This window comes from Neophocaena asiaeorientalis, unplaced genomic scaffold, assembly GCF_003031525.2.
Source record: "Neophocaena asiaeorientalis asiaeorientalis breed wild unplaced genomic scaffold, Neophocaena_asiaeorientalis_V1.1 scaffold527, whole genome shotgun sequence".
Taxonomy (NCBI): Eukaryota; Metazoa; Chordata; class Mammalia; order Artiodactyla; family Phocoenidae; genus Neophocaena; species Neophocaena asiaeorientalis.
In genome coordinates, this window is record NW_020173712.1 from 688,053 (window position 1) to 700,509 (window position 12,457).

General features: G+C 48.2%; 1 protein-coding gene across 1 annotated transcript in view; it reads right to left on the bottom strand.

Moving 5' to 3' along the window:
* Window positions 1-12,457, bottom strand: part of ATP10B (ATPase phospholipid transporting 10B (putative)) — a 118,290-nt gene that overhangs the window by 36,585 nt on the left and 69,248 nt on the right. The window contains exons 10-14 of the mRNA XM_024750608.1: window positions 11,075-11,266; window positions 9,001-9,601; window positions 6,374-6,483; window positions 4,083-4,209; window positions 866-1,050 (exon numbers count right to left, since the gene is read on the bottom strand). Coding sequence (XP_024606376.1) covers window positions 866-1,050; window positions 4,083-4,209; window positions 6,374-6,483; window positions 9,001-9,601; window positions 11,075-11,266 — 1,215 coding nt within the window. The remainder of the gene's footprint in view (window positions 1-865; window positions 1,051-4,082; window positions 4,210-6,373; window positions 6,484-9,000; window positions 9,602-11,074; window positions 11,267-12,457) is intronic.

Genomic DNA, 12,457 nt, shown 5'->3' on the forward strand with positions numbered 1-12,457 from the left:
CCTTGTTACAACCGCACATCTAATCCAGTCCTGTTCCCTTTGATAGGAGCACACAACTCAATGCCTACTTCCCATATTCATCAGCCAAGGAGATAGTGGAACTTTACTTTCTGCAGTTTGCATCGTGAAAATAGATTTTTTCCTCCTAAATATAAAACTGTGTTATGACTTTACGCTTCTTTAGACTTCATACAGTCCTCTGTCTCCAAACCTTGCTCCCTGCCACTCACAACCTATTCAGGCTGAAAATTACAGTTTTCAAACTTGGCTTATCTTTCTCTCGCTCCTCCATCCCATCAAAACATACTGGTCTCACGTGTCATTTCCTTCAGGTTTTATGCTGTGGCAACAAATTGCACATACGAATTGGAGCTGAAATTTTAAACTCAGAATCATTTCTATTCAATTGGGGTTTTTCAGTGGGTAAGTTAACCCAAAGTATAAGAAACAATTGAGGATCTATGAGCAAACAGTCTGGTATAATGCAAATAGCACTGGCCTGGCCTGAGAAGAGCATTTTAGACTTGGTCCATCAGAACTACCAGGGTGGCCCTGGGCAAGTGACTTAGCTCCAGTGGTCCTCAGTTTCTCACGTGTAGAATGGGGAGACTGGGCCAAGGATGAGACTCGGGAGAGGCACAACTTGCTACTAGGTACTGCTAGATGTAATATAAAAAGACTGGTCAACCATATGTGGGGGTGGGGTCGAGGATATTGGGCTGGATGCCTGCTAGGACCCTCGGAACTCCAAGATTTGGGGGTAGGGGTGCGTCTCCTGTGTACCCAAGTCCCACCCACAGTTCCATCTCCTGTTGGCCTAGAAGCTGCTCCGCACTTGGACATTTGAGCTCTACTTTGGCCTCACCTGACTTTCTGTGTTAATGGAATAAACGGTGTCCTTCTGGTCTAACAGTCTGCAGGCATAGGCGATATTGACTGCCGTCTGCTGCTTGTCTCCAGTCAGCACCCAGAGCCGGATCCCAGCCTCCTGCAGAGCAGCGACTGTATCTGGAACTCCTTCCTGCAGCCGGTCTTCGATCCCAGTGGCTCCTGGAGTGATTAGAGACAGCAGAACTCACATTTATGTTGAGAAAGTAGCTGCTTAATTTCCCCAAAGCCCTATCAAGCCAGGCAATGATTATTAACTTATCTCTCGTGTTCTAGGCTGCGCTAAATGCCCAGGATACAGCCGTGAAATAGACAGAGCTGGTCCCCACCCTCTCGGTGCTCAAAGGCCTGCTGAGTAAGGATTTATAACTGAGCTGTTTGAGGAGAGAAGCCCAGGGTGCCGGGCAAACATATATCAGGAGACCCGAACTTCATTTGGAAGGTCAGGGAAGGCCTTGCTGAGGAAGGGCCACTTAAGCTCAGACCTGGGAGATAAACCCAAAAGGTGGGGAAGGAGGGGGAATTCCAGGCAGAGGGATCAGCATGTGTGAAGGCCCAGAGGTCAGAGTAGAAGATGACACAGCAAGGCAGGCAGAGCAGGGAGAGAGACAAGGCCAGGCAGGGAGGGGTGGAGCTGGATCCTGTAGAGCCTATCAGGGCATGAAGGGATTTGGCATTTATTTGGTAGCAAAGAAGGCTATGAAAGGGAGTTAAGTTGGAGAGTGATGGGATCGGTTATGAATTTTAAGAAGATCGTTCTCGAGAATGGATTGGAGGGTGGAGGAAGCAGGATGAGATTCAGGACTAATAGAGGAGAGCTGGTGTGGCTGGACTGACATAGCGGCAACAGGAGTGGAAACATATGGAGAGACTGGAATCTTTGCAAGCGCTCACCGCAGAATTAACAGAGACTTGGGTTTTTGATAACGTTCTTGGAGGGCATTAAACATGCGGATTCCATCATTTTTTGAATGGTCTCAAGCTTTGAGCCAAACTTGATGATTGTATACCCAAATATCCAATAGCTGCTCAGTGATTAAGCAAAAATAAATCTGCATTTAAATTGAGATTCATTTCAGACCACAGACTAATGGCTACCCATCTCACTCTGGGCAGGAACAGGCATGCCATTTCTTTTAATAATCCCGAGTGACAATAGCTTGGCAAAGCGGTTACATTAGATGCATATTGAAAAGTTGATTTAACATCGTGGGACTCGGTGTGAATGCATGGCAGCTTTTTAGTGGCACGACAATTTCTTCGTGGCAGGATGAAATCTCTTCCCAGCCCTAGTCCTCTCCATCACAAGCCATCTGGAGGGAAGAAAACAAATCTCTCTATCCTGAAATGTGCCTGTTTTGTATTTCAGGCCCAAGTGCACAGGTAAACCAACCCATGAAAAGTGATGCCCGACCCTCATCTTTTCTGCCGAGCGTTTGCCTGGAAAGTGAGACTGAAAATGATGTGTGTTACCGGGAGGCAGGGTGAAGGAGAGAGCAGGAAAAACACATTTAGTTGTGTGAAAGAGAAAATGAAACAGGAAGGTGGTGAGAGCCTTTCTCAGCCAGGGAAGCCCATGGGTCCTGACAAGTGTGTTCTCTTTCATGCGCTACCGGCTCAGGGGCATTTCTCACCAGCTGAGGCCAGAAGGCTCCCCTGAAACGAAAGAAACCGCAGGGGAGAGGGTGTGAAGGGGGTCAGGTGCCAGAATGGGATGACATTCCGGGGGTGGCCCGGGGTGCCAGATGGAGCTGTCTGGACTAGCTACCCTCTACTTCCTGTTAAAATGGGTTCTCGAGGCCAGCTTTCAAGGGGGCCTTGTGAGGCAGCAAAGGCCCCTGCAGTCCAAACACAGGCAACAGAAAAGCCGAAGGAGGTGGGGAGCAAACCTGTGTCCCCCTGTTTTCCATCCATCTGACCAAATCTTGCTGGTACCTTTTTTTATATAAAGAGGTATTACCGTCTTCTTACAGCGACCCTGGGTCTTCCCCCTTCAACCCTGCCTGGCTGAGCTCGGTGATTTGGCCAGAGGAGGCGCAAAGGCTCAGAGGGGTGTGGGGCTGTGTCCCTGGGCACACAGCAAGGTCACCACAGGGCCAAGATGTGGCCTTCATCCCCAGGCCAGCACTGCCTCCCAAGATGAAAGAAGCCTTTTGCCCCGTGGCCAGTACGTGCGCGCTGTTCAGGCATCGCCTTTCCGGGATCTTATTCCCGAGCTGTGAAGAGGTTAGTCTGATGAATAACGCCTCCCCCTTCTCCCTTGGCAACGCTCTTCCTTCGACAGAAATCCAACGCTGTCTCTTAGCTGGTGTTTTCCATCTTTCCCCCGAGAGTATCTATCTAAGTTCTATACGTCTGTACAGCAGCAGAGTGATTTTTGTAAAACACCTATCTGTCCCTGCTTTGATCCCCTTCCCCTCTCCAAACCTTTAGCCTGTGATCTACACGGCCCTTCATAACCTGCATCCTGCTGATCTCCCCTGCACTCTGGGGTCCAGCCGTAGGAGACCTCTGAGTCCCCAGCCAGCCCAGGCTTTCCTGCCTGCAGGCCTTCATTCGGGCCCTTCCCTCTCCTGGAACACCCTCCCCCTTGGACCAGCTCCTTTTCTCTGCTCAGTTCCGGCTGTCCTGCACCCTCCGTGGCTCCACAGTAGGTTGCCACCTTCTCCTTTGTGCTTTCATCCCGTCAGGTACATCTTCCAGCCCACCTCTCGTCACACTCTGCTGAAATTACTTGTTTAATCATCCAAGTGTCTTTGCTACACTCTGAGCTCCAGGAGGGCAGGGTCTGTGTGTGTTGTTTTTTAATTCTTATTGGAGTATAGTATTTACAGTGTTGTGTTAGTTTCAGGTGAGGGTCTGCGGCTCTTGTTCCCTGTTGTAGCCACGATACCTAGCATGCTACTTGGCACATAGTAGGTGCTCAATAAACATTTGAACGACTGGAGGAGAAGCAACCAGGCTTCATCCAGCAGGGAGTGCAGGAATGCTCCTGGGGCATCCTCAGGAAGCTGCGTGTGGAGTCTGGGTTGGATATCGGCACAGCCCATTGGTGCCAAATGCCTGGAAGGGCACCCCAGGGAGGTTCCTAATTGACACACATTTGAAGCAGTGTCAGAATCAAGGCCAAGAACTCCCTTTCCAGCTTGCAGCATTCCTTTTTTAAAATGTAATGATAACTTATTTTTACCTACCGAGTAAGATGAGTTGATTCTCCAGGTGCTGTGCTGTCTCCACGAGAAGCTCATCTCTGTTGTTGAGGGACGCCTCAGCCTCACGCCGGAAACTGGCCCATCTCTGGAAGTCCTCTTCACTTAAGATCTATGCAAAAAGAAGAGGCTTGTTCACAGCTCTGGGTGACTGCCTCCCCATGCCCATGTGCTGGGCCTCCTACGGGCCAGTTTGAGCTTCACTGTACAATTAGATGGGGCTTTTCCCTCAATTTTTTTTTTTTTTTTTTGAGTCTTGAATTGATGAAGGATTGGTTTTTCGTGTTCCATTATCATCAAACTTCTTTTGAGACCCTGTGATGCTCTGGTCACCGGAGATATACCAGTGATCGAGACAGACAAGAATCCTATAGGCCTGGGCTTATGTGCTAGTGGAGGGTGAGAGACATGATCCAAGTGAATAATTTAAAAGAATGGATCATGTCAAGGAGTTCCATACAGAAAACAAAGAGGGTGATATGACGGCGTATGACAGGGTAGGGGGATAGTTGTGGGAAGAAGGGTTATTTCATTTGGATCGTCAGGTCCCTTAGACAAGGTGACATGTCAGCTGAGATCCAATGACGAGAAGGCTTCTGTCATGGGGAGGGGTAAGTTCAAAGGCCATGAAATAGCAATGGACTTGGCTTTCTTTCTGTCCCTTGAACTTGCCAGTTGGCTTAAGGATGGAGAGCCAGGTGGAGAGGACCAGCAATGAGGCTGGAAAGGTGAGAAGCATCCAGATCTTGCATAGCCTGGTAGACCATTCCACCAGCTGCTGGGGGTGCCCAGTGGCTGAAAGAATCCAACTAGAGGGCATATCTGGAGTCCATAGCACTTTTAGACCCCTCTGTTGGCATTATATCCTCACTGTCTCTCTCTTTTTTTTTTTTTTTTTGCGGTACACGGGCCTCTCACTGTTGTGGCCTCTCCCGTTGTGGAGCACGGGCTCCGGACGCGCAGGCTCAGCGGCCATGGCTCACGGGCCCAGCCGCTCCGCGGCATGTGGGATCTTCCCGGACCGGGGCACGAACACGTGTCCCCTGCATCGGCAGGCGGACTCTCAACCGCTGCACCACCAGGGAAGCCCCTCACTGTCTCTTATAGTAATGAATGACTCTTTCCTTCGAGCATCAACTATTCTTTAATTTTCTCTCCGTGCACGGCACTGTAGGGAAAACCAAGGGGACACAGGTAGGCCTTTTGCTCTCAAGGAAGAACAGTCTCATCAGAGGAGGCAAAATAGGAATAGATAATGTCAATAAAAAATAGAAGGTGGTAAGGATATAATTACAATTTATAGAACAGTAATGCAGGTCACTGTCCCAGGTGCTGTACCTGCGTTATCTTAATGTCCCTGACAATTATATGAGGTAGGGAACACTAGCACCTTTTTACAGATAAGAACATCCCCAAACTCAGAGAGGTGAAGAAACTTGCCCAAGGTCACACCACAGATACGTGGTGAGATTGGGACTTGTCTCCTGGTCTGGCTTTAAAGCGGGTGCTCTTAAACTTTATGGTGCACTAAGCACCTACAAAAGAGATGAAGAGCTCTGGGGATTTATGGAGAAGAAGCCACTTCTAGCCATCTTGAAATGTATGCCCGTCATAGCTCCCCTATCTGATTTTAGGTGCCTCATTAGATGCCCCAGCTCTGGGATTCATAGCTCTTTGCCTCCTTTCCTGTAGGGGCAACAAAGTGAAAGACCTGAAGGGCATAAGGTGGGTAATCTCCTTGACTATAGCTGGGACAAGGGCAATGCAATCGGGAATGGTAGGAAACATGACCAACCCCAGAACACAGCAGAATATATCCTTCATCAAAGGGATCAGTTGCTACATGGCTCTAGCTATTTGTAGCCATTCAAGAATGGAGATCCAGTTTTCCAGATCCTCTGCATTTTCAAGAGAAACCAGAAATCTAGATTTGTATGTGATCACATAAAATCTCCCCAATTCCAAATCTGGTCAAATAATGCAGATGTTCAAAGGATATTTGAAGGCAAAATTATAACATTAAAAATTTATGAGTTATAGGTCATCAGTTACATAGACAATGGAAAGCAAGGAACCACAAAGCCACACTAATAAGGAACCTTGCCACTCAGATTTTTGTCCCAGCAAAATTGTCAAAGTCATGGGTCTCTGTGGTCAGGATAGCTAATTTTGAAAATATTAAAACAACCAACATTGAGGATCTTCTAAAAAAGAAATAGAAAAGACAGAAGCAGGGTCGAGGCCTTTCAGCCACTAAGTGTGGAATTTGTTCTCACCTTCTTGGCGATGCACAGTGTTCGAAGGCCGTCTCTCGCATACAAGTCTAGATGCCTCTGGGTCTGGGCTCGGATTTTCCTCACCTTCTTTTCCACATCAGGGTCAGTCGCTGTCAAATAGTCATTATCCCCCATGAGGTCGTGGGCAATTGCTTAGGGATCCCGTTCCTAACACTCAGGCATCTTTAGAGGAGGAATTCCCTCATACCCCCGCCCCCCTTAAACATGGAACAGCTCTCCCAGGCTGCCCTGGAAGGCGATAACTCCACGGGTCCTTAAGTTGTCTGCTCTCTATATCTGATCATCCAACGTCTGGCTGAGAGAAGTACTATTTAGGGAAGGTAGGTGGTTCCAGGTATTGTTCCCAAATGCCTGTTTGCAGGAATTCCCTGGCGGTCCAGTGGTTAGGACAATGTGCTTCTACTGCAGGGGGCATGGGTTTGATCCCTGGTCAGGGAACTAAGATCCTGCATGCTGTGAGGCAAAAAAAAAAAAAAAAGCATGGATAACCCAAACATCTGTTTGCATCAGAACCACCAGGGAACTTAAACCAATAATAGAGATTCGCAGGTCAGGTTGAAGGCCTGCTGAATCAGGGGACTAGAAGTCTGAGTGTTTCTTGTTACCTAAGGAGTTTTCCATGTGGCCAGTTTAGCCCTGGATGACCAGTTTGCTAAGTCTCAGACATACTATCCATCACCTTCTCCGTCATCTACTTTAGTCCTTATAGCAAGTTGCTTCCAAGGTGGCTACAGACCTGAATCTCATTACTAAGTTCCTCACCATACTGGGTTTGCTGAGTTAGGCTTAGAAAAAGTATTTTTTGGATTCCTATAAATCTAGCGTGAAAAATATTTCATTGTGTTGCTCAAAGTCCCCCTTTTGAAGTCCTACATAATACGATTCTCTTAGAAGAAATTTATCTTTTTCTTTTGAAATTCCAGTACTTTGATCTATCAGAGAAAAAAGAATTTCTCAGCCTGGGCTGGTGGTTGTGGGGCAGGATTGATGCAATCACCGCTTCCTTTATCTAAGATGTTACAGACATCACTAATCAGTAGCGGCACTTTGTAAATGTGAGCTTGGAAAAAGCTTCTGAATCCTTCTTTACCAGGGCTGGATTGAGATCTTTAGAAGCCCTAAGCGGTAAACAGATTTTGTGCACTTTGTCCATCCCTCCATATAATGCAAAATTAAAAGTACAATTCTTAACAGTAAGGTAAGTATAAGGAAGTTCAACAAAGCTCTCACTTTCTCCATGATACTATTCTAAGGCTGCTTTTATGCAGTATAAAAATCCCTTCAAAGATTATTTTCTCATTTTTCAGATGCTACTGGTTTCCTGGTACCTTAACGACAGTCTTTGTACTTTATCTTTTTGAGCACTATCTACAATATTTTATTTTCAAAGACATCAGCTCCCGAGATTACACACCTTTTGCCTTCTACCTGTGTGCCTTTGAGTTTACATTTTTGCTCAGGCTACCAGGAACCTCAGGGTCAAATTGAATGTTCAAACACTGTAAATATATTAAACCCTGAGGTTATTTTTCCCCCTCCTTTTGAAATCTTTGCTTCGCAAATCTTATAGTAACACTGTCTATGTATTTTTTATCGGAGGCATCGGTAATCCATTTTGGAATCAGGTGAGGAACGGAGAAAGAAACATCTCCAGGGCAGTGTGGAAGGCTGTTGCCCGGGGATAGAATGCCGTGGCACCCTTGACTCGGAAACACTGAATTCACTTGTCTGCCAGAGTCTGGGGATGAAGAGACTTAATTAGCTCCCTTCCCATTCAAAACACTCATCAACCCCCATGATCCTCTTGGCTCTCATCCATAGCTGATAATTCAGGAGGCGCAGGGCTGCCTGGGCAATTCTAAAGCTTGGCTAGAATCTACTACCCTGGGAGAATCACAGCCCCATAACTGTCTTCTCCTTGCTAGCAGTCAGGAAGCGGCTGCACGCTAATTCACGCTGTTCCAAAATTGGACACTGATATGTTGGGACTTCGGAACATTTTTCTGGCTTGGAGCAAGTTTATGAAAATCTGTTTGGGGGAGGCTGGGGAAAGGGATGATAAAGAGGACCACCCGAGGCTTCCCAGAGTGAACCGAGCCTGATGCAGAATTCTGGCAGCACGAAAGAGCCGTGAACTGGGATTCAGGATACCTCCACATAGGATTTACCACTAGTTAGCTGGGGCCACTTCTTTTAAGTCACTTCCCTCTTTGGGTTCAGTTGGCTTCTCTCCAAAACTAAGAGTTAGGACCACAGTGTGTTCTAGGGTATGTTAATGGGTGTCCTGGTGAAAAAAAAAATTGTGTATGGAGAGTCCATCTTTAAATGAGTTTGGAAAACTAGAAACTGGGATAAATAAAGTTAAAGAAGTTCCTCTATGACAAGACTGCCCAAACAAAGCCTTTAATAAGTTCGTAATGAGCTCTGTAATTCTCCAGGTCGTGGAGACGTGTAAAGCAAGCTGCTTTGTGGAGAGCATCTTGAGGGTTTGTGTTCCAGTCGGGACCTGCCGGACTGAGTGACACCATAACCTCAGCCCCTGGTTACCATCCACGCCGCCTGTTAAATAAGCCCTCTCTTCTTGGAACCCGGTGGGGTGGACTCACCACAGGCTGGGTCTTCCAGCAGGTCCATGATAACGCAGTCGGCACCCTTGGTGTAGACGATGATCTCACCGGTCAGCGGGTGCCTCACGACCACGGACATCCTCTTCCTGACAGAGTCAAACTCCAGGGTGCAGAGGACATCGAAGGTGAGGCAGGCGCCCTGGGGCAAGCGCACGGTCACCTGCTTGGGCGTCCGGGACACCAGCGTGAAGCTGTAGGCACGGGCAGCGTGCACCAGGGCAGCCTCATCAGGGCTCTCGGCCTCGTAACAGACTTCGGGACCGGCCAGGCCGAGGGCCGGGTCCTGCAGCACCTCCTCCAGGGAGGCACCCGGACCCACCCCCAGGATGTCACCCTGCTCCCATGTGCTGCTCCTGGAGCCGCCGTCGGTGGAGTAGCCGCCACTGCTCACAGACACGTCGTCTCTCTCTTCCGAGTCCGTGGTGGGCATATTGGCCCCCAATCTCTCCCCCAGGTCCACGTCGGAGGGTGCGGTGGTCGAGAATGACTGGCTGAGGCTCGAAAGCTTCAACCTGCGGAACAGCTGCTGAATCTTCTCCAGGGATGTCACCAGAGCCTTGGTCGAGGGTGGCACTGTGACCTTGTGGTAGAGGAGGGAAGGAGACCATGACTCTCCAGGTTGGGAAAACTATCAAGCTGTCTTATGAATCTCATTTTGCAATCAGTGAATTAGGTGGGCCTTCAGCGATGGTGGGCAAGTCTTCTCCCATCTGTGAGCCTCGGTTTACCCCCCTATAGCATGAGGGAGTTAGGCCATTGGTTTCCTTCCAGCCCTGACTTCCTAGGGACTGGCGATACTCATTTTCCTCTATCTTATGACCATCCCACTCTGATCATGGGCAAAGCAAAGGAGACAAAAGCCAGACTCACAGTAGGGGTTCACATGCCCTGCACCCTTATCATCGCCTTGTCTGCTTTATTTTTGCACGCGGCATCTCACTTCATCCTCCCAGCGATGCTAGGGGATCCTATCATTATCCCAATTTCTGGATGAGGCAACTGAGGCATAAAGAGGTTAAATTGGCTGTGATCACCCAGTGTGTAGATAGCAGAGCTGGGTCTCAAGTCTGGGTCTGTCTGACTCCAGGGATTGGGCTCTTGAGCTACCTGCCAGCTAAAGCCTCCCCACTGACGTGCAAATTGAGAACTGGATGCTGTCCTTCCCCAAATGGTACTGCTTTCTCCCTTGAAAATAGGGAGAATTGCTCAGATAATGCTTCCTGCGTTCCCCAAACTCCCTGAAGACTTCTGATTACTTGCCGACTTTTCAGGGTAGTTTAGAATCTGGGTGTAATAATGGGGGCTCTGGTTTGGCGCCTGGATGAACGCTCTTCTTCTTGATTTTTGTGGCCACATGTTGTAACACCCAATTATTCTTATTTTTCACTTACAAGGGAGCTTGGGTGAGAGTATGTGGATAATCGAAGGTAAATCTATCTTCTGTACTGAAAAATAATTCAGAGTATAACGTCCTATGAGTGGCCATCCAGGTGCATTATCTCCAAACTGGCAGAACTTCACACATGGTGTTAATTTTTTTTTAACCCTCCATTAAAAAGCCGATACCGCTATACCGTGATATTATTACAGAATCCTACAGATCGTTCTGCCGTGTATTCACCATACGTCCTTCCTTAAGTTCCTCAAGCTCTCTGAGCCACGCCACTGTTTCTTCACTTGTTAAATCCAAAGACATACCTCCTGGGACTGTTGGGCTGTGAGGATTAAATGATAGTGCAGGTGACATGTTTGGCATGGAGCCTGGCACACAGCAAGTGCTCAGTAAATATTAACTTTTAACATCTACCCTGCAGACAGACAGACACAAAAATGTGAGCTCTATATAGAGAGCTCATATGGAACTTTTAATATTTTATTTAAAAAAGGAGGAGATTGAGGCCCAGAGAGGCTAAGAGCTCTGTTCAAGGTCTCACAGTGATGAAATGGTGACAGTGTGGCTAGGACCCAACTATCTTGTCCCCCTGTGCAGGGCTTCCGCCCTTGCCCCTCACCCTCCTCTCATCCATCCCACCTTACCATCAGCGGTCCTTACCCTCTGACGGGGCTCTGCGGTCGTGGAGACCGTGACGGAGTTGCAGATGGTTAAGGCCAGGAAGAAGTCAGCAGTGGAGGAGGTGGTGGAGAGAGAAGGCTTGGCAGGTCTGCTGGCTGACAGGGTTTCCAGCCACAGGGCTGCATCTCGTACCTTGGTCAGGAGGTTTTTATCCGGAGTCACATCTTTTTCCTGGGAGAGAAAGGCCCGGGTCAGAGTCTCCTGAAGGGACTGGGGAGGAAAGCCCCCTCCGGCAGATCCTTTCATGCCTGGGAAAGGCTGATACAGTCCCCCCTCTGCGATCCTGCATCCAGCACGTCTCCCCTCTTTCCCTGGGCCTGGTCATTGTAGAGTGTGATTTGGTTCCTCCCTTTCCCTCAACCCCACATGTCCATCAGTTACAGGCTCTGGTAGTTCTTTCCCCACAGGGTCCCCCCGCCATTTACCCCTCATTCCTGATGTTTCCGGCCACGTGCAGACCCTCTAGCCCTCCAGCTTGGATTTCTGCATCAGCCTCTGAAGTGAGGTGGCTGCCTTTCACCTCTCTTCTTTCAAACCCTTCATATGTATCACCCATTCACCCTCCTAAAAATACTATTTCCCTCAAGGTATTCTTGAGCTTGAAAAAATTCCGGGAGATCTTCATTGTAAACACGATCAATTCAGTCTGGCACCTAAATTCTTTCCCGTTTGCATTTCCACTCTTGATTCCCACCACTCTGCATTGTGGACCCTCAGCTAGGCCGGGTGGTCTGTTTGCTGCCCCCTGGGGGTATACTCCCCTCCTATGCCTCTGATCACACCCTGTTTGAAGTCCTCTCCTGTCTACCCAAATCCTACCTAGACATCAGTAACTGTGAAAACTCCACGGGTCCATGAGATGCGATCCAGCCCACAGTGAGTCCTCTGTCTTCTGAGCCACAGTAACAGGCTCCTGAACGCTGAATGTGCACAGGACTCAGGGTAAGGTGAATGAGGCAAGCTGGCCAAGGTACAGTTGAGGACACTATGGGATGGGGGGCTGTGAGACCTGGCAAGTCCCACCCCATCTAAAAGGGGGCGACTGCTCTGCTACTAACATGCTCCAGGGCTGGAACATTTTGCCAAATCTCTGGATTTTTCAAGATAAAGTAGAGACGATGTGAGAACTGTGTTTTGTTTCTTTTCTTTTTTAAAAAACCTGTGGGCTGGATCTGACTCATGGATTTCCAATTTTTCCACATCTTTGTAGAAGTTGCCACTTCTACCATCCCTCTAGAATTCACTACACATTGACCTATATTTTAAATTCAATTTTCTTAAGTCCATGTTTAATCTCTCTAGAGATAAACCAAGAGCCTGAAAGACAAGAGACTGCCTTTTCCATGAAGTTGTATCTTCTGT